The sequence below is a fragment of the Yarrowia lipolytica genome, chromosome 1B, assembly GCF_001761485.1.
Source record: "Yarrowia lipolytica chromosome 1B, complete sequence".
Taxonomy (NCBI): Eukaryota; Fungi; Ascomycota; class Dipodascomycetes; order Dipodascales; genus Yarrowia; species Yarrowia lipolytica.
Window position 1 is genome coordinate 901,738 of NC_090771.1, and position 27,580 is coordinate 929,317.

The following is a 27,580-nucleotide window of genomic DNA, read 5'->3' on the forward strand; positions in this document are numbered from 1 at the left end:
TGTGGAATGTGTGTACGAAATCTTGTCTATCAATTGCTATGTTTCAGTTACTTGGTAATGGTGGAGATGGTTCCGTCGGCGTTTCCAAAGTACGCTACGTCCGCGTTAGTGAAGAGGCCGGTCTCAACGACGCCCAACAGCAGCTTGATCTTGATGTGCAGGTCCTTGACGGCGTCGGGTTGGATCTCGCCAAAGTAGGCGTCGACAATGAAGTTGCCATTGTCGGTGATGATGGGGCCCGCCTTTCCGGGAGAGCCGGGTCGCAGCACCGCGGACTGGGCGCCCATCTTCTTGAGATCAGCAATTACCTTGTTGTAGGCGTCGGGCACCACCTCAATGGGGATACCCTGGATCCACACGGTGCCCAGAGCCTTGGACTGTTTTCGGTAGTCGGCCACCACGACAAACTTGCGGGCACACTCGGCGACAATCTTTTCCTGGAAGAGGCATGCTCCTCCGCCCTTGATGCAGTTGAGCTGAGGGTCGGTCTCGTCGGCGCCGTCAAACGCCACGTCCAGATCTCCGTTGGAGTACTGGTCGATGCATCCCAGTCGCAACCCGGCGTTCTGGATCAGCTGCTTGCTCTGGAAACCCGTAGAAATGAACACGGTGTCCTTGGTGAGCTCCTTGGGCAACGACGCAATCTTCTCGGCAACGTAGACCACGGTGGATCCTGAGCCAATGCCCACGACCTTGGCGTCCTTGGGGTAGTGTTGCTCCACGGCCTGGTGGGCGGCGATTCGCTTGGCCTGCTCAAGAGGAGGCAGTTCGGAGGACATTGTGTGTATGTTGGCGCTTCGTAGAGCTGGGGGCGTGAAGTGGAGTCGGTGGAACGGTCGCAAAAGAAGCCGGGAAAACACTTTGAAAGGTTGGTTGGAGATAGTGGGCAGTATATGCAGGTTGACAGTTACTGTGCATTTTTAAGGTTGGCTTGCAGGGTGCATGTTCATAGAGGGTGCGAGAGACGGGGGGGTTAGTAATCAGATCAGTAGAGTTGAGGCGATTGAATTTGCGCAACGGCGTGTGGCTTTTCAATTATATCTCTCAGTTGCTGGATGACTAAGACGACACAACGGGTGATTACTAAGATACGGGGCGGAAAGTAGTCCATTCGCCAAAGGCATGGCTGCGGCGGGAAAAACAGGAGCAATATGCATGACAAATTTTCGGATACTCTCGGAAATGAAAAAATGATGAAAATGGGAAAAATGGAAGGAGGATAGGTGCTGAGTTGACTGAGAGGTTGACATGATTGAGAGGTTGACATCGTGGTCATCGTAGAAGCTCTTCTGCTGACCTAATACAAGTGTTTGGGAGACCTTAGATGCTTAGTTTCTTTGTTTTCTGTACAATAACCGCTAATTAGTTGTACCTACTATAATTATCCATGGCCATCGGTTATTGGCCGAAATATCCAAGTTGTGTGAAAAATAAACACACCATTAGAGAGCTCTCAGCCAGACAAATCCAATGGTGTAATTTTTTCAGCGATAGTCGTACTTATAGTCAACTTAGAGTCGTATTCGTACTATCTCATATAACAAATAGCCTGAGCATCCAGATCCACATCTTCAAACCATTCAAATCACGGATATTCCAATGGATTCTGGGTAAAAACTTACTCCGCTGAGTACCAATTGCCCCACTGGGCAATTTTTCAATCATTCGACATATTTTTGCGCCTCCCTTGCCTGTCTCTCTTGTCTCAGTCAACAATGCTCAATATCTCGCTAAGCGTTCGGTTGAGTCTAATGTGGGGTTGCACCATACCGTCAGAGTCGGGAAGCCGTGAGTGAGCTGCATGGGCGCGGGGCGCGGGGCCATCAGGATCTGTCACGTGACCGAGGTCCGTCACGTGACCGAAATTTCGGCTGATGGTGGGTCACGTGGCCACATCTTCTGCTTGGAACAAGCCCTGGGTCTGGAAAACTGTATCAGGCCTCCTGCCTCTATCAGCACATGGGTCGCCTTCTGTCAAATCTATCCGATTTGTGAGGGGCTGGAAGTGCATTGGTTGTGCTCGTTTTTGTGGTATTGTTTCTGTCTCCAGTAGACCGCAGTTCAGAAAGAGAATGTTTCCATGTTTCCATGTTTCCAGGTTTCCATGTTTCCAGGTTTCCATGTTTCCATGTTTCCATGTTTCCATGTTTCCATGTTTCAATGTTTCCATTTTTCAATGTTTCCATTTTTCAATGTTTCAGGACAATATTGTATGGCGAATTTAAATATGTTAAGGTTCCGTGTACCTCAGTAAATTTTTTGTATGTTTTTTTATGTTTTTTTACCAAGTGCTCAAGTGTACGGGGAAAGTATTTGATGGTTTGGGGTGAATATCAGCTATTTATCTCAATCGTCTGCGCTTCCGTCCAAAAAATCGAAACCGGGGCATCAAAACTGGCTATTCTACAGACCTTTCTTTCCCCATTAGCTTTACTTCATCAGTTCAACTAACGTCCCAAGTAGAGTGGAGTTTTGATCTCCATCTGATAAGCGACAAGGGTCCTGTAGAAGCGGTTGCAAAGGCGATATTGGACTTGGAAACACCTCCAGAATCTTTGTAGAGTCGATTTTTGTCCCTTTCTGATTTCAAACCTCCGTTTACGTCCCCGCAAAGTGCGGTCGGATCGGCCTCTGTTTACGTGCTGGAACAAATAAAGTTGAGTGGAAAATCAAAGACACCAACATTCGCGATTCAGCTCCCCCACAGTCCACCACCAGTGCCCGCCCCGCCCCGAAATGTCCGCGGAAGATCTCAAGAACCAAGGCAACAAAGCCCTGCTTTCGGGCCACTACAACGACGCCGTGGATCTGTACACGCAGGCCATCGAGCTGAACCCCCAGTCTGCCGTCTACTATGCCAACCGGGCCCAGGCCCACATCAAGAACGAGGCGTACGGTGTGGCTATCGAGGACTCGTCCAAGGCCATCGAACTGGATCCTACCTACATCAAGGCTTATTTTCGTCGGGCTGTGTCCAACACCGCCATCATCAAGCACAAGGACGCCCTGGTGGACTTCAAGAAGGTTGTTCAGCTGGCTCCGGGCGATAATGCGGCCAAACAGCGACTCAACGAGTGCCAGAAGCTCGTTCGAAAGGCCGCGTTTGCGCTGGCCATCGCTGTGGAGGAGGGCCCGGCTCTGTCCGAGCAGATCGACCTGGACGTGGTCAAGATCGACAACAATTACGACGGAGTTAAAATCGACGACGGATACGACGAAAATGACAAGCCCGTCTTCACGGTGACGCAAAAGTTCATCGACGATCTGGTCGAGCGGTTCAAAAACGGCAAACTGCTGCATCTCAGATACGTCTACGCCATTGTGGTCGGCGCCATCAAGCTGTTCAAGGAGGAGCCCACCATGGTCGAGACTCCCGTTCCCGAGGGAACCACCACCACCGTGTGCGGAGACACCCACGGGCAGTTCTTTGATCTGCTGGAAATTTTCAAGCTCAACGGCTGGCCTTCCGCCACCCACAGATATGTGTTCAACGGCGACTTTGTGGACCGAGGGTCGTGGTCGGCAGAAATTGCCATTCTGCTGTACGCTCTCAAGCTGCTGAACCCGTCGTTCATCTACCTGAACCGGGGCAACCACGAGACTGACGACATGAACGCCGTCTACGGCTTTGAGGGCGAAATCAAGCATAAATACAACGAACGGACCTTCAAGCTCTTTTCAGAGTCCTTTTCGGCTCTGCCTCTGGCCCATCTCATTGGAGGCGCCTACTTTGTTGTTCATGGCGGTCTCTTCTCCAAGGACGGCGTCACTCTGGACGACATTCGAGCATACTCACGATTTTCGCGAAAACAGCCTGGCAACTCCGGTCTTATGATGGAGATGCTGTGGACCGACCCGCAGCCCGAAAACGGCCGGTCGCCGTCCCAGAGAGGAGTGGGTATCCGTTTCGGACCCGACGTGACCGAGGCCTTCTGCAAGGAGAACGGGCTGAAGGGAGTTCTGCGATCCCACGAGGTGCGAATGGGAGGCTACGAGGTGGAGCATAACGGCAAGCTGGTGACGGTCTTCTCGGCCCCCAACTACTGCGATTCCCAGGGCAACAAGGGCGCCTACATCAACATTGGACATGATCTGGAGATGCAGTTTAACGTCTTTGATGCCCAACCTCATCCCGATGTCAAGCCCATGGCTTACAGCAACCGGCTCATGGGTTAACGGATTTGGAAACTAGTGGCCGAAGGTCACGAGTGGACAACAAGCCGTTCGAAAGTTGACGTTTGAAACTAGACGTTTGAAGCTACAAGTAGAGGTTTGAACTAGACGTTCGAAAGTAGACGTTTGACGTTCGACGCTCGACGCTCGACGCTCGACGCTCGCGTGGCATTCTCGTGAAATAAAATATATGTATTTGTAGACTCATTACTTAGGATCATCTAATGGTCCATCAGATCATCTCATACTTGTTCTTTGATAATTCTTGCACCAACATATCGCCGTGACTTTCTGATTCATCTGGCATCGCCCATAACTTGCCGCCCAACCACCTTTACTACTACTGCCTCTAAAAATTACCCAATCCGTTACTATAAATAGGTGTTTCACACGTTTCTACTAGACCATGTTCCACGTTTGTTAATATCGAGGCGACCTGGATCTGTGGTTGTTCTCGCGAGACCTGTCCCGACTGCGCCTACTCTCTGAGGACCTCCTCTCTGAGGACCTCCTCTCTGAGTACCCCCTTTCTCTAGACCTCTCCCTGCTCCTCCCTGGCCGGGTGTCGTCCTCTCTGTCTCCATCCGCCCCATCACTTTCGTCTCGGTTCACGTCAGCCCGTCTCCTTTTCTTCCTTCGCTTGGTCACAGACTGCTTATCGTAGTCCTCATCCTCGTCGTATCCCGTTCCCACCTGTTCGGCTCCAGAAAGCCCGGAAATCGACAACCCTGCCGCCGCCTGGTCGTGGCCCTGGTTGTAGATTGACGTGAGGGCGTAGATCTTGTTGCGGGCTTCCGCCTGGTCCTTGTGGTGGCGCACAATCTTGTCCACCACCGAAGAAAACTTGACATTGTGTGTGGAAGAGGTGCTGGGCTGGATCTCCTTCAACTTTTCCGGAGGCGGTCGCATATCGAAACGAGTCACCCGACCGGTCCGTGAGCCCGTGCTCGACACACTTCCGTCCCTGGAACCTGTGTATCTGTCTCGGTAGTCCCGGTCTCTGTAGTCTCTATCTCTGTAGTCTCTATCTCTGTAGTCTCTATCTCTGTAGTCTCTGTCTCTGTAGTCTCTATCTCTGTGATCTCTGTCGCATGTGTGCCTGTTCTCATCACGCTCCAACTCCTCTTTGATGAACCGGTCGAGGATCTCAAACTTCCTGGTGGCTCGCTCGCGCTCCTGACGCTTCAAATGGCCGTTGTGCGAGTCCACGCCGGCCACGACCCGCGTCAGAAAGTGCCGGTTGGGTCGGTTTCTGGGGCCACTGTCGCGGGAGCCCCGGGTGAGTGAATGTCCATGGCTCAGCCGGCTGGCCGGGTTGGCTTCTCTCAAGAGAGCCTGTCGAATCTCTTGGTCGCTCATGTGTTTTTGTGTAACCGGGATATCTAGACATCAAGTCCTGGTGGCGGGAAAATATACGACAACGGCGTCGGGCCGGTGTGCAAAATGGTGGCAGAGATACCAACCCTATCTGAGTGGGGCCTTGAGTGAAAAATGCAGATATATGCGGAAAAATGCGGAAAAATGCGGAAAAAAGGGGGGAAATGAGGGGGAAAAAAACAACAATAAAATATACATGGATGATAACTTGTCCTGAGTTGCCTCCTGTGGGAAAATCAGCCCCCAAAGAGCCCCAAAGTTGTCCATCTGATGTCGCCCCAAAGTCCCTAAACTCAGCCCATAACTCAAACCAAAACCAAAACCAAAACCAAAAAAAAATCCCCCATAATTCATAATTCAACTACAGTAGCTACAAGTAGTATGGCAGATGTATAAAAGCCAGTGAAAGTCCATGTCATTACTAAGACTTATCCACACATCTTGTAGCCACCAATGACCAGCTTCAACGCCTTCGTCGTCTACATTCTCGTCTTTTACTCCGTTTTACTGACGATAATTTATCGGACTTGTGAGCGAGAAACGGTCCGAAGACAGGGATATCCTCGCTCTAAGGCCCATTGGTTAGATGCAAGTAGTTGGGGTGGTTGGACTCAATGTGCTGATTAATCACTGACGATACGCCGTCTTCAAGTATCGTGTGTACTTTACTTGACTGTTCTTGACTGTTCTTGACTGTTCTTGACTGTTCTTGACTGTTCTTGACTGTTCTTGACTTTACTTGACTTTACTTGACTTTACTTGACTTTACTTGACTTTACTTGACTTTACTTGACTTTACTTGACTTTACTTGACTGTACTTGACTGTACTTGACTGCATTTCCACCAACTAATTTATTAGTGTATTTATCACCAGTCCTACTTGTACCGTATGTACAGTAGTTAAGTATACCGTGCCTATTTGGTGTATTATTAATGATAATAAAATATATAACTAGAGCCAACCCATACCTATCCCATACAGGTTATGACTAAATATTCTGCCATCTCGCAGCGCTGTCATCTACTGTATATACTTGTACTCGTACTCGACTCTATGCAACTCTACTCAACTCGACGCGACGACTCGACTCTACCACACTATATGACTAAGCAGGTTGAGAGCAAATGAGACACGTGATATTAGGGTATGCCAAATCGGGACAGATGCGGCAAGCGTCTGCATTAATCGCATTAATGTTGCCATTTATGATACAGGGCCATCGAGGTTGTTCAGAGCGATTGAGGGCTTATTAAGCCGATCTAGGGTGCTAAGCGGGGATCACGTGCAAGATCGAGACGCCTGTCAAACGGCGGATACGAGATTTAGCCCCGTTTTCGTGTGTCAACAGTGACAAACCGGGGTTATGGGTTTCTTGGTGTCGACTAATCTGTTTGTAATGAAGTTTAAATTAGCGAGGAAGCCGTTGGAAGGCGAATGTTGAGGGGGCTCAATGGGGCCCAAATACTTATATTTCGGGCGCAAAAAAGCCGTTATAGGGCCAATTGAGGTATTTTGATGACATTTCCGTTGTCAAAATCCCCTTGGATCGGTCCTAACCCGCCTTTGGCCTATCCCCCCGCGGCTGGCCCCCGCCTTCGTCACTCAGCTCTGACTCCGCAGCTCACATGTATGCTAATCCTTGACACTGCACTCTGGTACAACCATCGAGTTTAACCCACCGTCGCTGCCAGAGACTATATAAGAGCCCGCTGCCCACTCCGGTTTGCACCCCACACACCACACTAACTCCACAACCACTAAACACAAACACCAACACAAAAGACAAAATGGCCGGACCCCGAATCGCAATCGTCTACTACTCCATGTACGGTCACATCCGACAGCTGGCAGTTGCTATGCAGAAGGCCATTGTCGAGGCCGGAGGACACGCCGACCTGTTCCAGGTCCCCGAGACTCTCCCCGAGGAGGTGCTCGCCAAGATGGGCGCTCCCCCCAAGTCCGAGGACCCCGTTGCCTCCACCGCCACCCTGGAGGAGTACGACGCCTTCCTGTTTGGCATCCCCACCCGATTCGGAAACTTCCCCGCCCAGTGGAAGGCCTTCTGGGACCGAACCGGAGGCCTCTGGGCCAAGGGCTCGCTCCAGGGCAAGTACGCCGGCGTCTTTGTCTCCACCGGAACCCCCGGCGGAGGACAGGAGGTCACCGCCCTCAACTCTCTCTCCACCCTCGCCCACCACGGAATCATCTACGTGCCTCTGGGCTACAAGAACACCTTTGCCCAGGTGACCAACCTCGAGGAGGTCCACGGAGGCTCTCCCTGGGGAGCCGGCACCTTTGCTGGTCCTGACGGCTCCCGACAGCCCACTCCCCTGGAGCTCGAGGTTGCCCAGATCCAGGGCCGAGAGTTCTATCTCACTGTCAAGAAGGCCTTCAACTAGGATACGAGTATGTTGTAATGATTTATTGCCTGGCGACTATGCGTAGCATAGTTTGTCATGCGCTGAAATGACACACGTGTATATTGTAGTGTATGTTGTGCTGTAGATGGAGTGACTGAGTAGAAGATTCATGGTCAAAACCGCACTACAGTAGGTATTATGAGTAGTAGCAACAATTAACTACCCTGAGACAGAGTCTGAGACGAGAGTTCAGAGTCTCGTAGCAATTCATTCATCTGGACACATCTCGTGTTATTGTGGTATATTGAAGGAGATATGGGTACGATATCGGTGATCAATGTCTTCCCCTTCTTCATCTTCAGGGTGTTCAACGGGCAGGAATGTCGACGACTCGACTCTCTCAAAGTAGATGGGTTTAGTAGTCATGTCTTCTCGTTGATGCTGTGTTCATCTGGGCTCATTATAGTCACTAGGGCTAACTTCTCTTCCGCTGCTTAGGACTCTTTAGAATCGGCAAATTTCAGCTGAGGGATCTGAAAATAGGCCAGAACATTGATTCTGCATGGGAGAATCCGATTCTGAACTCCTTTTCTCAGGGTTTCCTCTCTATCAGAAGTTGTATGATAAGTACTGTATTACAGATGCTCGTCTGGCAAAAGAGCATTGGTCGAAAGTCATGTCCAATTTAGTGCCGAGTAGTTTCCACAAAAGTCTTTGTTGGAGACCTAAGTGTTTCCGATTCGATCAGCTTCGTCATTCGACCTTTCTCTGGAGTCATGAGGAGTTCCTATTGAGTGGATAGTACACTCTGTGATTCTGTTAGTTGAAGATTGTGCTATAATAGTGTACACAGCCGTAGTTCCACACACAAGCGGAACTGTACCAATGATGGAGGGCCGGTTGTTTGTGGGGGATGACTACTTGGCATCACCAGGTGCCACGCACGGCCTTTGCTGTTTGACAGAAAAGATGACCAAGCACTCCAACGCCATGCTTACCAAGCCCTTCATCTCAGCGGAGAATCGAACGGCGTTAGCGTAAAGAAGGGTCTCCGCAGGGGTATGGAACGGCGTTAGCTTCGATTGTGCCTGTAATCTGTGTCGAACCATAGCAGACCTGCTTTAGACTGAGTTTGTCTATACTTCCAGGCAGCCGTCGAACTATGAGCTGCTTCATCGGTGTATGTTGGAGTCGATCTCGTCCATTGATTGAACCTGGAAATCCCTCACGATGGATTCTTCGATGAGCATCTATGAAAACTTCCACCAAACGCCCATCAAACGTCCATCAAACGTCCACCACACTCCCACCAAACGCCATAAAACGCCCATAAAACGCCCATCAAACGCCAAACGTCTTGGGAAGGCCTCCAAGCTCGGGCGCAGCATCTATTATTACCAATCATACAGAAGGTTCAATACAAAAGAAGGAAGAAATAAGATGTGACACTACTTTGCAGCCCGAGATGGAACTTTCCTGTAGCTTTCTTGCTGCAGTTTCCCATTCACCATGCTTGCGCAATCATCGTACAGTATCATCGTATAGTACAGCTGGTCCATTAACTTCATAGATGGTGGACCTATTGATTTATTGATGTCCTGGTTGGAGGACCCTTGTTGTTGAGTCACATGTTACAGCTCAGTTGCTACGACGTTTCCTATGGAACGAGTACGAGTACTGTACGCATATGAGTATGTACAGTCGCTACCAGTACATTCTCCTCCTGTCAATAAAATCACAAAAAAATAAATCAGCCCTTTTAAACCCCCTCTTTGAGATTCCGCCGTCAAAATGGCGGAATAATCGCCGCAACACACACGTACTGGGCCCCTTTTGGTTCTCTAATTAAGCCCTCGCGTAATTAGTAATTAATCTTTTTCGACAAGCGAATACGGAGCATCTCAACTCCCCAAGCCGGACTTAATGCACGATGAGATTAGAAATGAAGAGGCTGCCACTACTGCTTTGGGGAATGGGAACGGGGAGAGAAGCACAATACGTGGTTTCTGCTTCGTAAAAGAAATTATATAAGACGATTGGACCCCACGAGGTATTGCCATTCCACTCTCAACCCACCCTAGACACTTTGCACTAAATGACCGGACCCCGAATCGCAATCATCTACTACTCCCTGTACGGTCATATCCGACAGCTGGCTGTGGCCATGCAAAAGGCCATTGTCGAGGCTGGAGGACAAGCCGACCTCTTCCAGGTCCCCGAGACTCTCACTGAAGAGGTTCTGACCAAGATGGGAGCTCCCCCCAAATCCGGCGATCCCATTGCGACCAACCAAGTCCTACAAGAATACGATGCCTTCCTGTTTGGCATCCCTACCCGATTTGGAACCTTTCCTACCCAATGGAGAGCCTTCTGGGACTATACTATGGGTCTTTGGGCCCAGAGAGCCCTTCATGGCAAGTACGCTGGCCTGTTTGTCTCCACCGGAACCCCCGGCGGAGGACAGGAAGTCACCGCCCTTAACGCCATGTCCACCCTGGCCCATCATGGCATCATCTACGTGCCCCTGGGTTACAAACATACCTTTACCCAAGTGACCAATCTCGATGAGGTCCACGGAGGCTCTCCCTGGGGAGCAGGTACTTTTGCGGGTCCCGATGCTTCGCGTCAACCCTCTGCTCTGGAGCTCGATGTTGCTCAGATCCAGGGCCGGGAGTTCTATCTCACAGTTAAGAAGGCTTTCAATTAGGATAGTTGATTATAAGTAATGTTTATTGCCGACAGGCGCTGGAGAGAAGGTGAGCCTGTATCGAGTTAACTACTTCTAGTGTAGATGTTATCAGGGTTAAATCATATGTAACACACATTATTTACTTGCATCTCACATTCTAGGGGTTATTCTGATTCCTTGGGGAAGTTGACTCTTGGAGGAGTATCGGCTCAGCAGCCTTGGAGTATTCGTGGAGCCATCTGAACGCGACAGTGTAGGGTTCAAATTCGGTAGACTTGACTGAGATACTACAGCTACGCACTGGAAGGAGTCCTCAAAAACCCTGAACTGTCTCTGATGATCCTGTCCAGTACTTAATCGACGCAATGACAGGCATGATTGGGAACCGATTGAGTGCTGCTGCGTCGGCATGACTGGAAACCGACTGGAAATGAAAAGACGTTAGATGTAGAACGATCTTAGCGGTTCTTATACTATATCTGATGATACTACACGACCCGCAAAAAAAGACGCTGCCACTTGCCACATTCCGTCACCCTTGGTAAAAAGACGCTAGATTGTCACCTGTGTGCACTGCATTTTTTATCTCGTATTCGCTAGCGATTTTCTCGGACTAGCGAATACGAGCACACGTTATACATACATACATACAGTGCACAAGAGAACAAACAAAAGGAGCCGGGAAGTTCAAGAACACGTATATAACGGTTGGTCATGTGACCCTCTTCGACTACCACCAAACTTCCATCCTATGCCTTACCACATGACTCCCCCTCCCCCCCTCTTTCGTGTAAGATTTCCGTCCAAATCTTGCTGGCTGGTTTGGGAAGAAGCCAAACATCGCCAAGTTGCAACTCCTGTGCTAGTGACGGCGTAACAACAAGAAATTTACAATGTCGATTGCATGTTACGTTTTTGCGGTACTGGCGCCCGTGTTTGTGCTGCTCAACGGCTTCTCACTCCATGAAGCCATCAAACACCCGACTTTTGGCGTCTACTCTGCCACCACCCCTCTGCTACTTTCGGCTGCGTTATTTGCTACGCTTCCAGAACTCACACGATCCGCCCGACCAACCTCGGCTCCGGTATCGTCGATACTGCTGCCACTCTGCTACCTCGGACTGGCTCTCAATCTCGCCGCGACCCTCACCTGGACCTACAGACACTACCAGCTGCGACAGATCATAGTCCGAAACCACTATGATGCCCACTACGACAAGGTGATTGAAAGATGCGGGAAGAGCGCCGGCCAGGTGGCGTTTGTACACAGCTGCGAAGATGGCATTGCCAAAATCAGATCGCCCCGGCTGTCGGTGCTCGGATGGCCCCACGTGACCCTCGTGGGCTATCTAGTCCTGGCCGTCTTTTTCCTGTGCCCCTCCCATATCACCAAGTCTAGCACCACTGGTTTGGAGTAGAAGGGAAGGCGAAAGTGGATGTTGGTCACTTGATACCCAGCTAGTTGACACGAGCATCATCATCATCATCATCCTTCAGTCATTTATATATACCGTGTGAAGACCCACGGTGCCAGACCTACAGTAGAGTCGTCTGGAGTGGCCTACAAGTGGTCACGTGACAAGTAACGTGACCAGCGAGAGAGAAAGAAAGAAAGAAGATATAAACCACGTGACCTAGTAACGTCAAATAACAAATGCATACGCTAACAGATTTCATTTTTGAGCTACACTGTCCAGCCAAGCAACCATGCCAACACTACACCGCTACCATACACTAATACATTAACTACTTTGATAATTGTTCGGCAATTCGGCATTTCGGCAGCCCGTCTATCATCCATTAAATAAATCATGCTCTGTTATGCAAAACCGGTGCTTGTGACGGGGCTGGTTGTTGTCGTATCAGGTTGTCGTATTATGCCCATTGTGTCGATATCCTGTCGTTATCCTGTCGTTATCCTGTCGGTATCCTGTCGTTATCCTGTCGTTATCCTGTTGTTATCCTGTCGTTATCCCGTCGTTATCCAGTCGTTATCCAGTCGTTATCCTGTCGTTATCCTGTCGATATCCTGTGTCGACATCCTATCTCGATAACCTAGCTATGAGATTTAGAGCATGGCTGTATTGGTATTGTAGTTGAATAGCCAAGCAAGTTCAATAAGCGCGGGATAGCCATGGAACATGGAGAGCGCAGCCACGGATACTCTCAATCAGTACTCTCAGTCAAGCTCCCCTCAACTGCCTTTACTCACAACGACCTTGTAAGGGAACGGACTAGTCTCAACCGTGGTGATGGGCGGAATATGATCCTTGTTGGCGTTCACGTCAGCTGCCATGGCCATGAGAATGCTCTGCAGCTGTTGCTGGACCAGACCCCGCATCTTTTCCGTCTCCACATCACTGCGACAGGTCACGGCCTGGATGCGCACTCTCCATTGCTCCCACAGCTTGTCGTCGTTTTTGCCAAACCAGGTGCTTTTTTTTGTCCGTTTTTCGAAAAACTGCACCGTCATGTCCGTCTCTCCAACCACCACCCCCGGTACCGAGCCCACCGGTGCCACCTCAGTCTGTTTGGCTTGGGGCAGCTCTGCTGGGCACGTGGGAAGCTCCAGGTCGGCGCGCTCGCCGTTCTCCAGCGACCTGGACAGCAACGATGCGTTTTCGTCCAGCAACTGCGCCAGCTCCTGGTTCTCCTTGGCCGTGCCCAGCAACGGGTGCGGATATGTGATGTTGAGCAGCTCGCGCGAGTCTGGAGTCACCGACCCGAACAACCGATGGAAAAGAATCGAAGAAAGAAGCGCTGTGTTAGTAGGTGGCGCTTTGTCAGACAGTCACACGTGATCACTCACCCTCGGCCAGCGGCTTGAGCAGCTTTTTGTCCGCCACTATCGAGTACTGGAATTCCATTCTGTGTAGAGTGTGGCGTGGATGGACAGATGCATGTAGCATGCACGCAGCTAATATGAACTGTGTGTGTGATGAAGAGGATGAACCGCAGTCGACTGGTGAAGGGAAGAAGCAAAGAGACGACCGTGGATGGGAGGTCACGTGCCCACGTCATTCTGGTCCAATGACTCATCTCGGGAGCGCAGCGCTGCGGCGGTTCTGGATCACGTGACACGTCATTTGATTAGTCACTCCACTCAACATTCTGTCCACAATCTAGCCCTAGTAGTAGCTATTATTAGCGTTGTTGTGCGTAAATTAAATGTATTGAAAATATAAAAAAGTAGATTAATTTGACAATTTGGGATGTAAAATGAAGAAGAAAAATTGTGTAGAAATCACAGACAAGTGAGCACATGAAGACAGTAAAGGGAATAATAATGGTGGTGCCCCGGGGGGTTCCAGTCACGTGACCTAGCCCATTTGCGGACGGCGCGGACCGTCTCCATGACCGCCATGTGTTTTACTTTGCGGGAGGCTTCATTAGCCTGTCTTAATGGTCTAATGAGATGGAGATGATGTCTAGTGCGAGAGGGGGAGGGCGTCACGTGATCAGCTCCAGACAGACGTTTTTCCATGAACGACAAACCTGAGAAGGTTGGAATTGGGCTTTGGTTTTTATTGGTACGGGTACAGGTCATACGAGCTGACTAATGTCGATTGGTTCTTGTCAACTAACTGTCAAGTAAAAGTCAAGTAATATTTAGTGTATCTCAAAAACGTCAATATGGGGTATTTTTGAGCGGGAAAAAAGCATAAATCTATATTTCACATCTTTTTAATTCATTTTACGTCGTCAATTTCACCTCTATTCCTCTCAGGACACTGACAACTCCCCCATCTCCATTTTTCACCTCGGAACTCTATTTTTCCCACCTTTGCAATCGCACTACTCCATCGACATTTTGTTTTCCAACACAGAGCAGCACAGTGTGGACATGAGCGAGAAAAAAGGCCGACGAGTGATTGTTGATTCCGATGAGGAGGAGGACGTGGGAGTGCCCCAGGCGTCGACTCTCGAGGACGACGTTTTTGGCGATGACGACAATACAAACGACAAGAGTGGAGCCAAGGAGGACAACGAAGACGGTGAAAAGAACGATGATGGTGAAGAAGACGAGGACGATGAGGACGACAAGCCATCGAAAACGGTGGCTGCCGACGACTCCGAGTCGGATCTGTCGGACATCGAGAACGACAATCTGTTTGGAGACGCTCCTGACACCCGATCTACAGCTGAGCGTCTGGCGGACGAAAACGAGGACGAGTTCGAGGAGATTGAGCAGCAGGAGCTGGAGATTGCGCTGCCGCGGTTTCCGCCGGCCATCAAGCCCAACGAGAAGCTGTTTCTGAGCCGAGTTCCGGCGTTTCTGCAGATTGATCCGCATCCGTTCGACTCGTCGGAGTTCCTGAAATCCGCCGAGGAGGGAAACAAGGATGCAGACACGTCCAAGTCGCTGCGACTCAAGACGCAGGCCGAAAACACTCTGCGGTGGAAGTACGGCAAGGGAGGAGACGGGTCCACGGTCACCAAGGAGTCTAACGCGCGGTTTGTCAAGTGGAGCGACGGGTCTCTGTCTTTGCAGCTTGGCGAAGAGTTATTTGACGTGATTCGAAAGCCCGTGGAGGACACGTCGCTGGCGCTGTCACACCCCGAGCAGGAGGTTCTGCAGACGTCTGGAGTTCTGTCCGAGAACTTCTCCTACGTTCCTACTTCCACCAAGTCGCTCACCCACAAGCGGCTTACAGAGGCGCTGGCCAAGCGAACGCTCAAGTCCGCAGCGGTGTCGTCGTGGGACACCACCGATGACCCCGACAAGGTACAGCGAGAGGCCGAGAAGGCCGAGAACATGGCCAACGCTGCGCGCCGAAAGCTGGAGAGCAAACGACGGCAGGCCGAGGAGGATTTCGGCAAGACGGCGGCCGATGCCATGGCGGAGGACGAGGAGATGGAGCACAACTACGAGTCGCGAAACGCCTACGAGGAGGATGACTTTGTGGTGGACGACGACGAGGAGGAGGACGATGAGGAGGAGGAGAGAGCTAAGCGACTGCAGAAACTCAAGTCGGACGGCGCAAAGCTGTACAAGAACCGAAGGGATCTGGATGAGGATGATGAGGATGAAGAGGAGGTGGGAGTGAAGAAGCGGCGGGTTATTGATAGTGATGATGATGAGTAGGAGGGAGATGGAGGGAGATAGAGGAACAGATTCAAGCTGGACCGCGTTTTCCAGATGGACTGGTTGGATCAGTCATTCGTCTACTGAGATCAGTCACGTGGTCAGAGTCAAAGACCGGCTCCTCTACGACAGACTCCTTTACGGCAGACTCCTTTACGACAGACTCCTTTACGACAGACTCCTCTACGACAGACTCCTCTACGACAGACTCCTCTACGATAAACGGCACGCCCTATGGATGGGTGGATGGATGTAAATTAATGATATTGTATGTATATTAGTACTGCTGGCATCCGGGACTTATGCTGATATACTGTAGACTGGAGGATTAGGCTGAAGGTACCGGTACTGGTAGGGTGGGTTATTAGCCAGGTTCATAATGAATAATACCGAATACGGGAACCCACAGCCAGTCGATGGGTGATATCGGTACGAGAACAAGAACAGAGCTGTACAATTCGTAATATTCAATGACAGCGCAACTGGGCGACAGAGACAGGATGCGAGGACGCTCGTACTCGTATTGTATATATTATTCGACCTGCTTTTGCCTCGGTAATCACCAATAGTTGTACAAGTACTCCTGGTAATACCGTACATACAGTACATACTGGCGGATATCCGAAAATATCCGGAAATATTGCGAATGTGGCTGGACAGGGTGTGTTGGTCTCGTATAGCAGTTGGATTAATCACTTGATTAGTTGATTCATTGACTTTTGGAGGGTGTACGAGTGTCCGTCTTTCTCCGAAGATCTTCATGGCGCCCACTCTCCGTCTTCATAACAGATAGTTATAGGCCGTGACCAATGCCCACTGTTGTTCATTGTGGCCCACTCTGACAAGAGCTGTACAAAGGTTACACGGTAGGAGGTGTAGATATTTGGATACGGCCGCTAAGTGAGACATGATGTGGCCGGATGGTGGTGGGTGGTGGGTGAACGGGGATGAGTGACGTCATGGCTGAACATGGGTGCGGGTTCCACCAGTACAGTGCAGTACAAGTATAGCCTAGACCATGTCTTGTATTGGTATTCGTACTACAAGTACAGTACATACAGTAGTGAAGAACAGTCCATCATACAACTCCACTCCATCATTCAATGCCATCATCTAATGTCATCATCCACTCCGATACCGTCTGTTTCATCTGCACTGTCTTCATTCCTCTGACCTGAAACATTGGGTCGGGTCCTTGCACCGAGTTCAGGCAAGGCCTCTTTGGTAGCCGTCTTTGGTAGCCGTCGTTGGACTCTATACTACATTGATCAACGGCGCACTGCCCAACTCTGGCTGGCCAATGGCTCCGCCTCCAATCTGGGTCCACTTCTCCTGGATTATCGCACCTTATCCAACACTTTATCCAACGGTCTGGCATCGCCCACCTTTGACCCTCTTACAGAGTTGACGGGTGGAGTGGAGGATCTGGCCGTTGGCGGGCGATACGAGATAAGGTGGTCCAGTGAGAGGCAGGGAGGAGGAGGAGATGAAGGAGAGATGGAAGGAGATGGAAGGAGATGGAAGAAGATGGAAGGAGATGGAAGAAGATGGAAGGAGATGGAAGGAGATGGACTGGTTGATGGGAGCCAGGTGACATTGCGTCATTTGCGATTGTCATCTACAAGGCGATTGTCCGGAACCTCCAGAACTTGGAACCCTCAGAGCATCCAAAAGCTTCGAAAACTCATAACTCGAACTCCAAACAACTCCAAACTTCGAAAAAACGCCTCTGATGCTTGCAGCAATTGCTCAGACTTGATTTTGGTTGGATTTCGGCCTGGATTTCGGCCTGGATTTCGGCCTTGATTTGGTTTATTTGGTTTATGTGGTTTGGTTTAGTTTAGTTTGCTTTCGGTTGCTGTTTGGTTCGCCAGTGAACCCTCACGGAGTAGAATCGAAGCCGGTCGCAACACTTGCGCACATCCACTGGCTGTCTCGCAGCTTCGCCGGGCCACTTTGGCCACTGGAGCGTGGAGCTGGGTTCAGGACCCTTTTTCCGGGCCAGAGATGAAAGATAAGGGTAAACATTATAGCGCTGGGAACGTAATCAACAGGGACATACGGAAAGGGAGCCAACAAGTGGGCGTGGTGGATGACAAGTGCTAGTGCAAGTACGAACACGAGTACAGTACGGGTACGAGTATAATCGCCACCACTTTCACAAGCCAAAGGTCTCACATCTGGTCTCACAATGTGTTTGAATATCTCGTTGAGACCTTGCCAAGGGTGCGGGCGTTTTTGGCGCGTTTTTTTTTTATTTTATTTTTCCCATCCATATTGTGAGACACTGCTCATTCCGCATTTGGTCCGTGTTGTAACCCAAGACAGACAACATAACGAGACAACAGCTTGCAGAGCCACTCTCTCTCTTTCTCTCTTTCTCTCTTTCTCTCTTTCTTTCTCTCTCTCTTTCTCTCTTTCTCTCTTTCTTTTTCCCTGTTTTTTCCTCTTTTTCTTTCTTTTTCTTGTTCTTTTTTTTCTTGTTCTTTATTTTCTTGTTCTTTTTTATCTGCAGGGACTGTTTCTGCAAGGGGTGGATGAGACATAATAACGGTTGGCTGAGTGGAGGGGTAATGGAGGGGTATAGTGGGGGCGGATTTATGGCGGCAGATCAACTGGATGAGAAAATATTGTCGATTTTCGCCTCAATTATCCGCCCACGGTGGCTTTTTGCCCCCGGTTTATTGACCTCCTTACAGCAAATAGCTCCCTTTACACTCCCGCACAAACCATGCGTCTTTGGCTATTATTCCCAACATGTTTTTATACATTTGTTATAGCATTATATACGCATTCACTTTTTAACGCCGCCACTTTATACGCATTTTTTATACGCATTTTTTATACGCAATTTTATTCGCATTTTTATACGCATTCACTTGTGACGTCACCAACTGCTCCCTTTCACGGCCGTGTACTACTTGTAAGAAGTCGCACAAATGCAAGTCGCACAAGTGGCGTATATGATGTGAGATAGCAGACGATACACCCACTGGTGCGGTCCTCGTACCAAATGTGAACGCCATGGAGGCCAAAAGTGGCACACAACCAGAAACAAGGACACAAACGTGGTGAAAGAAGCCAATTGGCCTGATCCCGGGGCGCAATCCGATCCCCGACACCGATCCACGCGGTGTAGGTTAGCAACACTGGCTCCATGGCAGCAGCTCGCCTACCCAACCCTGGTCGTTCACTTTTGGCCCTTGTCACCATGTGTGCTTACATTTGCTAAAGGTAAACCGTATGATTCGGCTATCAGATAACACCAGCAGACGAAGGGGTGGGAGAGCGGGCCCAAGCGTGGCGTTGCCACGGGAATAGGAGAGAGAGCGGCAAAAAGAGCGGCCACCAAAGAGTCTTTTTCAAACACTGGTCCGGTGCCCACTTTTGGCATTGATACGGAGAACCAACAAGTGTGCGTCAGAAGGAGATTGTTGCCAAAAAAAACGCCCCGGAAACCAATCTGACTCAAGCGGTAGCTACACCTCATCGCCAACCGGCCTAGTCTCACCTAGACGATTGCTACTGGTCGGGAAAAAGCACACACAGTCCGATATGGTTGAGGGACATAAATGACCACCAGGGCCCTGTCGGACAAAAATGAACGCCGTCCGTCTCCCAAAACTCTCCAAACTCTGTCGCTCTACCTCCAATATGCCTCCAATGCTGCATTCTCAAACACTATACACCCTGACCAGATGGGAATCATGACGTCACAAACCGTAGTCCGAATCCGAGCAAGACCATGTTCCGGTCAGTATATAAACGGGGGCGAATCCTGTCCAAAATCCCCATCAAACAACACATCCAGATCACCCACAAACACACAATGACTTCTCTCGACTTTACTCTCAACAACGGCAAGACCATCCCTGCCATCGGTCTTGGAACCTGGAAGTCCACCACCGAGGAGGTGGCTGGCGCCGTCGAGTGCGCCCTCACCGAGGGAGGCTACCGACACATTGACACCGCCTTCAACTACCGAAACGAAGACGCCGTCGGACTCGGAATCAAGCGAGCCATGGAGAAGGGTGTCAAGCGAGAAGACATCTTCGTCACCACCAAGATCTGGGTCACCTACCACGACCGAGTCGAGGAGAACCTCGACATGTCTCTGGAGCGACTGGGTCTTGACTACGTCGACATGCTCCTCATCCACTGGCCCGTTCCCCTCAACCCTAACGGTAACGACCCCGTCTACCCCCTGCGACCCGATGGCTCTCGAGACATTGACGAGTCCGGCTCCCAGCCCAAGACCTGGAAGCAGATGGAGGCTGTTCTGAAGACCGGCAAGACCAAGTCTATCGGTGTCTCCAACTTCTCCATCCCTTACCTCGAGGAGCTGCTCAAGGAGGCCGAGGTTGTCCCCGCCGTCAACCAGGTCGAGCTCCACCCTCTGCTGCCCCAGCTCGAGCTCATGGAATTCTGCAAGAAGAACAACATTGTCATGACCGCCTTCTCTCCCTTTGGCTCTGTCGGTGGCCCTCTGCTCAAGAACGAGCTCGTCGTCTCTCTGGCCGACAAGTACAACACCTCTCCCGGAGGAATCCTCACCTCCTACCACATTGGTAACGGCACCGTGGTCATCCCCAAGTCTGTCACCAACTCTCGAATCGTCGAGAACGGAAAGTCCGCCGTCACCCTGTCCCAGGAGGACCTCAAGGCTCTGAACGACCTCCACAAGACCGAGGGTATCCACCGAACCTCCAAGCCCAAGTGGGGTGTTGACCTCGGATTCCCCGACTTTGACTTCTGCTAAACAGCTTGGTGAACCATATTTATAGACATAGACATAGAAGAGATTGATTGATTGATGAGACCAGTGAAAGTATGAGTAAGAGTACAGTGGCCGTAGCGGTAGATGTGTAACTCTGAGTACAAAGCTCGTAGCAGTAGATTGTAACTCCGGAGAAATTTGCCATCATTTTGATATCAAAAAGGACCTTCGGAGATAGCTGTCAAAAATATAATGAAAAATTAAAAAATTAAAAAACAAAAACAAAACAAAGAATTTTTTCCACCCTACAGCTTATCTCTTTGTTGATAAGGATTAAGGTTTTGGATATATTATTTTTAGTGGCGCTAAATCGGACCATGCAACAGACTGAAGTACAAAATACTGTAGAACGTTAGAGAAAAGCGCAGTGGCTGTACAAGTAGCGGTACGGGTACATAAATTTCATTTATTTAGTATATTTAAACGTTTTTGCTAGTAACTGTTAGTCAGCAACAGACTTGCCGACGCCGCTGTGTCGGGTCGCTGGTTCGAAGAGAGCTTGTATCGGTACAGCTCTTTAACGTTTTTATCCGTTACATAATCACTTTGGGGCACGTGATCCATGTTCTTAACCAACGAAGGTGCGATGGAGCAATGAATGGAAGGCCGGTAAGCCCACAATGTCGAATAACGGCCGACACTGTTGAATGAGCAGCTCTTGCAGATATAATTGCTCAGAGCGTACCAAGGGACTCCTAGTCAAGACTGTAGGAGAGCTCAGAGTAGCCTCCGTAGCCAAGGCATCGAGAGTACTGTACCTTTAGAAGGACACTGAGGTTCACCATGGGGGTGAGAAGAGATGGCCTTGGGAATATTAGAGTCGGACACGGTAATGGGTTATCTATGTCTCTCTTACTGTTTATCTCTGACTGTTCTGCATACAGTACTCTCATAGTCATAGATCCATCTCCATTCATTCCATATCTAACAGCTGAGACGGAAGGGGTTCGTAGAGGTTCGGTAGAGGTTCGGTAGAGGTTTGTTAGAGGTTCGTTGGATCATTTTGAAGTTGTCCAGTGACAATGCCAGCCGAGGCATTGACCAGGATTTACTCGTCTGGAGCCTCGGTTCGGCATGTTCCGCGAACCACGTTCCAAGACTACTTGTAGTCAGATGGCAGAAACAGAAGTTCCGGGACAATTGCGTGTTTCTTGTGGTATATGGGTTTCGCTACGCGTCATGAGAGGACTTGGTAGGGTTTGGTTATGAACTGGGGAAGACCGAGGAGTTCAGGAAGCGGAAGATGGATGTAGTTTGGACCGGTTTCTACTGTTTGCCGTCTCATTGCGCACCATTTAGTAAGGGCGAGGGTAGACCTGCTAAGTTGGCACAAGGCACGAAACATATGGCCAAGAACAAAAATTGAAATTATAAAAATATAAAAATATAAAAATATAAACAAAATATTAAAAAAATATTAAAAAAGAACACATGGCAAAAAACACATGGGCAAAAACACATGGCAAAAACAGCCCGATAACTACGCTCGTGGGCAAAAAGATTGCAGCACCTAGGATTCTCGTATGGTCTCCCACTACAATACTAACTAGGCTCTCTGGTGCTTGACTATGGCTGATCGAACGGGAAGCCGTATTTTCACCAGGATATGGCCGCAACCGAAGGAGTGCCTTCGACCAGATTTGAACTGATGATCTCAGCATTACTAGTGCTGCGCCTTACCACTTGGCCACGAAGGCAATTCGCTGGAAAGAAGGAAAACGTGGGTACTGCAATGTGAAATGTGGGAGAGAAAACCCGCGAAAACCCGCAAAAAACCACGTATCTTCGCTGTTTTGGCCTAGATCTGGGTCATACTGATCGGGTTTCACATATCAAAGTGTCCAATCCGGTCCTGGAGCGTCGCTACACTGTTTGGACAACACTAGATGCTGTCAGATCACGTGTATCGGTCCCCGAAGACGCGTTTGGCCGTAAAAAACAACTGCAGAGGTGTATCAAAGACGCGTCTGAAATGCACGTTGTTTGAGTTTGTCAAAAAATTAAACGAGAAGAAAGGGAGACATATGTAAATCATTTACCAGGTGTAAAGGTGGTTGATTGAAGAATGGGTAGTTATGAGTACCACTACAAGAATCTGGGTTACCTAACATACCACACGGCAGGATACACTAGTTCTTCACCGTATACTTGTATACCGCACTTCCAGTGACACACTGTCACTATACTTATACTGCACTTAGACTCGGGGGATCTGGTCAACTAACACCTACACGTAATAGTGAACGATTGAAATGTCTGACGTAATGTATTAACAAATTGATGCTCTTTCATAATACCTTAACAAATTGACCCTCTTCCAACTAAATACAACAATATCGTGTACAAATGCACCTGAACGACAGACGCAAGGAGAGGCGGCACCAGTACTAGTACAGCGCCTGTACCGCCATGCCAGAGATATAGAATTCAATATGAAATGGAAATCGAGTCCTGCTGAAGACCCTAACAAGCCATGAGAGACACACTCGACTCTGTCTAGCACAGTACAGTCTACCAATAAAACAATCATGTCCCCATACCACATCCAAGCAGGGATAACACGTTGCCTACGCACACAAACAAACACTCTCTCGATGAGATACGGTCTCCTCCTACCTGCATATCCACACCTTTGCCAGACTATCTAACCAACACCCCTACCCTCCACGCGGTATATAATGAAACATGTTAGAAATCTATATCCATATCCTACTCGGACTCGTCATCCTGGTCCTCTGAGTTCTCCTCAGACTCGGGCTTTCCCTCAGACTCGGCCTCAGACTCGTCGACAAACTCCTCGGAGTCAGACTCCTCCTCCTTTGTCTGCTTCTCGTCAGCAGTTCTCTTAATCTCCATCTGGGGCTCCCCAGAGTCATCAGAGTCATCGTCGTCGCTGTCGTCGTCGTCGTCGTCGTCTTCTTCATCTTCTTCATCATCATCACTCTCCTCCTCCTCAACCTTGGCCTTCTTGGGGGCCTTTTCCAAAAACTCGTCGTCCTCGTCGTCCCCCTTGACCTCCTCATCGGCGCCAGCCTCACGCTTCTTCTTGCTCTTCTTGGTGGTGGCAACCTGCTCGGCCCGCTCGAGATCCACGTCCAGCTCGCCGTTTTTGATCTGCTCGGCAAACTCCGCCCGCATCTTCTCACGCTGCTTGGACGACTCGGCAGTCTCATCCACAGCACCATTGGGATACAGAGAAATGTACTTGATGTCGTTGGGGAAATGGATCGTGTAGGCCAGGTCGGCCATGTACTTGACCACCAGAGCCTCGGCGTCCTTCTTCTTGGCATCCGAATCGGCCTGCTCCACCAGCTTGCGAGCCTGCTTGACCTTTCGCGACGCCTTTTGCCGCTCAAAGAACCTAATCATCCGGTACTTTTCAACGTTCTTCTTGTTCTTTCGGTCGCCAATAATGTCCTCGGCCTGCACCTTGTACGCCGCCACCGCCCGCTCCAGCTCGATTCGCTTCTGCTCGTCCATAGGAACCGGCCGCTTGAGCACCCGCTCCAGGTCTCTGATTCGCTTCATGATACGCGTCAGACCGTCGCCTGTCTTGGCTCCGCCCACCTCTCGCGGTCCTCGTCGCTTTCGGTTGTTTGTGTATCGTCTTTGTGTCGGAGGGGCCATGTTGTGCGCGGAACTCTGGTGCAACTTCAGTGCCCTACAAAAATATCCTTGTACAGTTCCCAGTGCATGCAAATATTTTAAGGTTTGGGACCAATGGAGATAACGGAGTTAGCCCTTCATATCCGGACATTCCATGCAGACACACGCCTGTCCGGTGGCCAGGGGAACTCGAAAATGCAATACTATTATAGAAAAGCCTCGAAGACTCAGGGGTGCATCAACGAGGCGGCAGATGAGATGTTTGATCGGGGCGAATCCGCCATCTTGCCAACCATGGAGATATCTACCTCCTTATTAGCCATACTACGACTCAGCAATTTTGCAAGTTTCACTCAGGCTAATTACTACTACAAGTAGTAGGTACAAGTACATAGTTCACCGCACCCGCACTGAACTGTTAGGATTCCAGCTCTCCCACTCGTGGTAATTAGTTCCAATCCCACGGCCGCCAAACTGACTCAGACTCGAACTCAGACGCCACTAGACGTGGAATTAGACCGGGTCTAGAGGATAGAGCAGAGACATGGTTGGAGCAAGGAGGAAGACCCGTACATGTCAAAACAGAGTAGCAACCAGAACGAAAGACGGAGGGAGGAGGGTCCACGTGGGGGGGGGGGCGCGGGCGCGGCGCGGGGGGAAGACGTCACGTCTCGTCACGTGTCTACGACCCCCCCCTCCTCCAATTAATCACACCACAAACCCAAACCAATCCATCTTGTCTCCTTACTTGTTCACTCCCCCCCCAAGGTTACCCTACCGCCAGATCACGCACGTCCAAGTGTACATATCTGTAGCTGCTCCTAACACGACATCTCATCTTATACTCACTACCAAACAACACACACAACACACGAAAACATGTCTTGGCAAGGTGAGCAGCTAACGGCACGCTGAGCGGGCGCAATTCGCTTCCCCCCCCCACAGCAACACTAACACAGCTTACGTTGACAACCTGGTTGGATCTGGCAAGGTCGATAAGGCCGCCATTTTCTCCCGAGCCGGTGACTCCGTCTGGTGCACCACCTCGGGCTTCTCCGTGGCCCCCGCCGAGGTCTTGGAGCTGGCCAAGGGCTTCGACGACCCCTCTCCTCTGCAGGCTGGCGGTCTGCACATTGCTGGCCAGAAGTACTTCCTTCTGCGAGCCGACGACCGATCCATCTACGGAAAGCACGAGCAGTCCGGCATTATCGCCGTGCGAACCGGCCAGGCCATCATTGTGGGCCACTACCCCGAGGGCGTGCAGCCCGGAGAGGCCACCAAGGTCGTTGAGGCTCTGGGAGATTATCTCATCAATGCTAACTATTAGTGAATGATATTGAATGATTGGAAGTGACGACTGACGACATGTGGAGGGTGGGACATGCGAGCGGGAGGACAGGCGACAGTTGCAATTGAACCTGCAGAAATGATCCAGACTCCATACAGTTGACATCTGGTCCCGCTTGTCCTCTTCACGTCACGTGTCCTTTGTAGGAGAGGTGACGTTGTAGTCACTGTATTACAGTACATACAGTGCAATACAGGTACAATTGTACTGGTACTTGTAACTAACAGTACCGTGTAATGTAATTGCTGGTCGTAGCACACCGGCCCCCTTCACGTGACCATCTCCGTTTCCAATGCTCTTCCCCATCCGCGTAGTGCTCGATTGCCACTGCGCAAGGTAGTAATTAACTCAATTGGCGATGACGAGATCAGCAACGGAATTTGGAGAGGGTAATATGGAGATAATATCTACGTCATAATAAGAGATCCAAGGCAAACGACACCGGCCTCTACGAACAAGCACCATATCTATACATCTATGCAACTACTTGACCTGGATCCACCCAATACCCCGTATACCGAGTCCGGTATGGCAACTTAGACGGGGAGAATTCGGACTCCAGCAAGTCGGTCAATGACGGGAGCCACGGCGGGGTGGCGGAGAATAGGCCCAATGACGGGCATGGACCGTAGAAACGCGACAATGACGGCGAAAAAGTCGCCAAATAGCGCCAGAATGCCCACCAGCTCGATAGCAAAGCCAATGAAGGGCCGTTTGATGAGAATGAGGAAAATTCCCAGCCCAAACGCTATCGATCCTCGCAGCTTCTGGCGTCTCGCAAAGAACGCCAGCGTTTTCTGGGGTCCGATCAGCAGGGTGATTCCGATCAGAAAGAGAATCTGGGTTAGTCATGGGTGTAGAGGATGGGGGAGCTTGTCTCTACAGTAGCGCATGGTAACTGGAGATCCAGAGATGGGATCCAGAGTGTGAGAGCCAGATCCAGCTTGAGAGTGTCAAGAGTATTTGGAGATCAAGAGCTAGAGACTACCTGGATCCACAGAGCTGGAGATCCAGAACTTGTCTCAAGATGACCCGGTCCATAGCTTGAATCGGCACTCTCAGCATGGATCACTGTAACCAAAATCCACTATACTTACGTTTCCAAACGCCATAAGAGCGGAATCGAAGAAGGTCATGATTCCCAGAAAGATGAAGAAGATGCCTTTGTTAGTGTATTCAAAACGGTGTGGAGATCACGTTGTATATCGACTGACGAATGTGTCGTAGATCGAGTGAGTCGTAGATCGAGTGTCCCAACATAGGTCGAGTGCTTCAGTCGTAGATTGTGTGTCTGTGTGCGTGTTATGGTTCCATCCCTTTTCCAGTCTCATATCTCGTATCTCGCCCGCGTCACACGTTTCTGTCGTTTCACTGCACCGCGTAACGCGTCTCATCACCTCATCACCTCATCACTCACCTCCAGCCGTGAAGGCCGCGCCATATTCTGTGTTAATTCCTGTTCGAGTCGCCTCGATGCACCACCGGCACCGTCCATCCTCCCCGTCCTTCGGCATACTCACTTTGCATGTCGCTGAACATTGTGTTGGTGGTATTTTTTTCTGGTGCCAAAATGTGTGAGATAAGATCACAAGTCCAAAATTCAAAAAGTCGGGTGGGATGACAGTGCGCACCAGCGTCAGGCGATGATGGTTCCCGGTGACACAATGCACGTGGTAATGGGCAAATAAAGGAGAAGATGTGGGAGAAGAAGGTGGCAGAAGGTCACAGGAGATATATATGACGTGTCACAAGCACAGCTACAGCTACAGTACCAACTACAGTATGTACGTATCGTGCAAGCATCGTATAACGATCATCATACTCTCCCACAGTGTATAAATAGCACGACTCTTGCACAGCCTTACCCCCATCAATTATCATTACAAGCTACTGTGAGGTCCACCTGCCAGACGTTGTTCAAGCTTAAAAGCCGTCTGTCAAGTGGATCATTGCGAGCGCGAATGTGAGAGAGTGGGCGGATGTGTACCGTGTTTCGAGCTTTTTTAGTCGCGAAGGACCCGGAAGGGAATGAGAGAGGAAGGGAATGAGAGGGGGAGGGATGGGAAACACACACAAATGGATTTAATTGGTATATTTTGGTTGGATTGGGTGGATTTGGGTGGGTGTGTGACAACCTGTGATGGTCAGACCATGCCTGAGCT

General features: G+C 50.1%; 13 protein-coding genes and 2 non-coding genes across 15 annotated transcripts; 8 read left to right on the forward strand and 7 right to left on the reverse strand.

Moving 5' to 3' along the window:
• Positions 1-47: 47 nt before the first annotated feature.
• YALI1_B09025g (uncharacterized protein) lies at positions 48-779 on the reverse strand (the record flags this gene model as incomplete). Its single annotated transcript, XM_500588.3, has 1 exon — positions 48-779. The coding sequence occupies one exon, from the start codon at positions 777-779 to the stop codon at positions 48-50; it is 732 nt and encodes a 243-aa protein (XP_500588.1).
• A 1,957-nt stretch (positions 780-2,736) lies between these two features.
• Positions 2,737-4,176, forward strand: YALI1_B09044g (uncharacterized protein; the record flags this gene model as incomplete). The annotated part of the gene is made up of 1 exon (XM_500589.3): positions 2,737-4,176. The coding sequence occupies one exon, from the start codon at positions 2,737-2,739 to the stop codon at positions 4,174-4,176; it is 1,440 nt and encodes a 479-aa protein (XP_500589.3).
• Positions 4,177-4,593: 417 nt separating this feature from the next.
• YALI1_B09072g (uncharacterized protein) lies at positions 4,594-5,532 on the reverse strand (the record flags this gene model as incomplete). The annotated part of the gene is made up of 1 exon (XM_068282011.1): positions 4,594-5,532. One exon carries the CDS (start codon positions 5,530-5,532, stop codon positions 4,594-4,596), a length of 939 nt encoding a protein of 312 aa, XP_068138112.1.
• A 1,807-nt stretch (positions 5,533-7,339) lies between these two features.
• On the forward strand, positions 7,340-7,951 carry YALI1_B09090g (uncharacterized protein; the record flags this gene model as incomplete). Its single annotated transcript, XM_500591.3, has 1 exon — positions 7,340-7,951. One exon carries the CDS (start codon positions 7,340-7,342, stop codon positions 7,949-7,951), a length of 612 nt encoding a protein of 203 aa, XP_500591.1.
• Positions 7,952-10,007: 2,056 nt separating this feature from the next.
• On the forward strand, positions 10,008-10,619 carry YALI1_B09117g (uncharacterized protein; the record flags this gene model as incomplete). Its single annotated transcript, XM_500592.1, has 1 exon — positions 10,008-10,619. One exon carries the CDS (start codon positions 10,008-10,010, stop codon positions 10,617-10,619), a length of 612 nt encoding a protein of 203 aa, XP_500592.1.
• An 875-nt stretch (positions 10,620-11,494) lies between these two features.
• YALI1_B09132g (uncharacterized protein) lies at positions 11,495-12,019 on the forward strand (the record flags this gene model as incomplete). Its single annotated transcript, XM_500593.3, has 1 exon — positions 11,495-12,019. One exon carries the CDS (start codon positions 11,495-11,497, stop codon positions 12,017-12,019), a length of 525 nt encoding a protein of 174 aa, XP_500593.1.
• A 716-nt stretch (positions 12,020-12,735) lies between these two features.
• Positions 12,736-13,428, forward strand: YALI1_B09144g (uncharacterized protein; the record flags this gene model as incomplete). Its single annotated transcript, XM_068282012.1, has 1 exon — positions 12,736-13,428. One exon carries the CDS (start codon positions 12,736-12,738, stop codon positions 13,426-13,428), a length of 693 nt encoding a protein of 230 aa, XP_068138113.1.
• A 1,017-nt stretch (positions 13,429-14,445) lies between these two features.
• YALI1_B09161g (uncharacterized protein) lies at positions 14,446-15,687 on the forward strand (the record flags this gene model as incomplete). The annotated part of the gene is made up of 1 exon (XM_002142972.3): positions 14,446-15,687. The coding sequence occupies one exon, from the start codon at positions 14,446-14,448 to the stop codon at positions 15,685-15,687; it is 1,242 nt and encodes a 413-aa protein (XP_002143008.3).
• A 300-nt stretch (positions 15,688-15,987) lies between these two features.
• On the reverse strand, positions 15,988-16,449 carry YALI1_B09181g (uncharacterized protein; the record flags this gene model as incomplete). Its single annotated transcript, XM_068282013.1, has 1 exon — positions 15,988-16,449. One exon carries the CDS (start codon positions 16,447-16,449, stop codon positions 15,988-15,990), a length of 462 nt encoding a protein of 153 aa, XP_068138114.1.
• Positions 16,450-19,432: 2,983 nt separating this feature from the next.
• Positions 19,433-20,446, forward strand: YALI1_B09211g (uncharacterized protein; the record flags this gene model as incomplete). The annotated part of the gene is made up of 1 exon (XM_500595.3): positions 19,433-20,446. One exon carries the CDS (start codon positions 19,433-19,435, stop codon positions 20,444-20,446), a length of 1,014 nt encoding a protein of 337 aa, XP_500595.3.
• Positions 20,447-21,963: 1,517 nt separating this feature from the next.
• Positions 21,964-22,082, reverse strand: YALI1_B09238r. Its single transcript, XR_002432072.3, has one exon. It is a non-coding gene; the product is annotated as a 5S ribosomal RNA (ribosomal RNA).
• A 7-nt stretch (positions 22,083-22,089) lies between these two features.
• On the reverse strand, positions 22,090-22,161 carry YALI1_B09239r. Its single transcript has one exon. It is a non-coding gene; the product is annotated as a tRNA-Thr (tRNA).
• Positions 22,162-23,173: 1,012 nt separating this feature from the next.
• On the reverse strand, positions 23,174-24,091 carry YALI1_B09258g (uncharacterized protein; the record flags this gene model as incomplete). The annotated part of the gene is made up of 1 exon (XM_500596.3): positions 23,174-24,091. The coding sequence occupies one exon, from the start codon at positions 24,089-24,091 to the stop codon at positions 23,174-23,176; it is 918 nt and encodes a 305-aa protein (XP_500596.3).
• Positions 24,092-24,949: 858 nt separating this feature from the next.
• Positions 24,950-25,397, forward strand: YALI1_B09266g (uncharacterized protein; the record flags this gene model as incomplete). Its single annotated transcript, XM_002142973.3, has 2 exons — positions 24,950-24,962; positions 25,030-25,397. 2 exons carry the CDS (start codon positions 24,950-24,952, stop codon positions 25,395-25,397), a joined length of 381 nt encoding a protein of 126 aa, XP_002143009.1.
• Positions 25,398-25,954: 557 nt separating this feature from the next.
• Positions 25,955-26,957, reverse strand: YALI1_B09279g (uncharacterized protein; the record flags this gene model as incomplete). Its single annotated transcript, XM_500597.4, has 4 exons — positions 25,955-26,257; positions 26,516-26,580; positions 26,836-26,862; positions 26,939-26,957. The coding sequence occupies 4 exons, from the start codon at positions 26,955-26,957 to the stop codon at positions 25,955-25,957; spliced, it is 414 nt and encodes a 137-aa protein (XP_500597.2).
• Between the last annotated feature and the right edge of the window lie 623 nt (positions 26,958-27,580).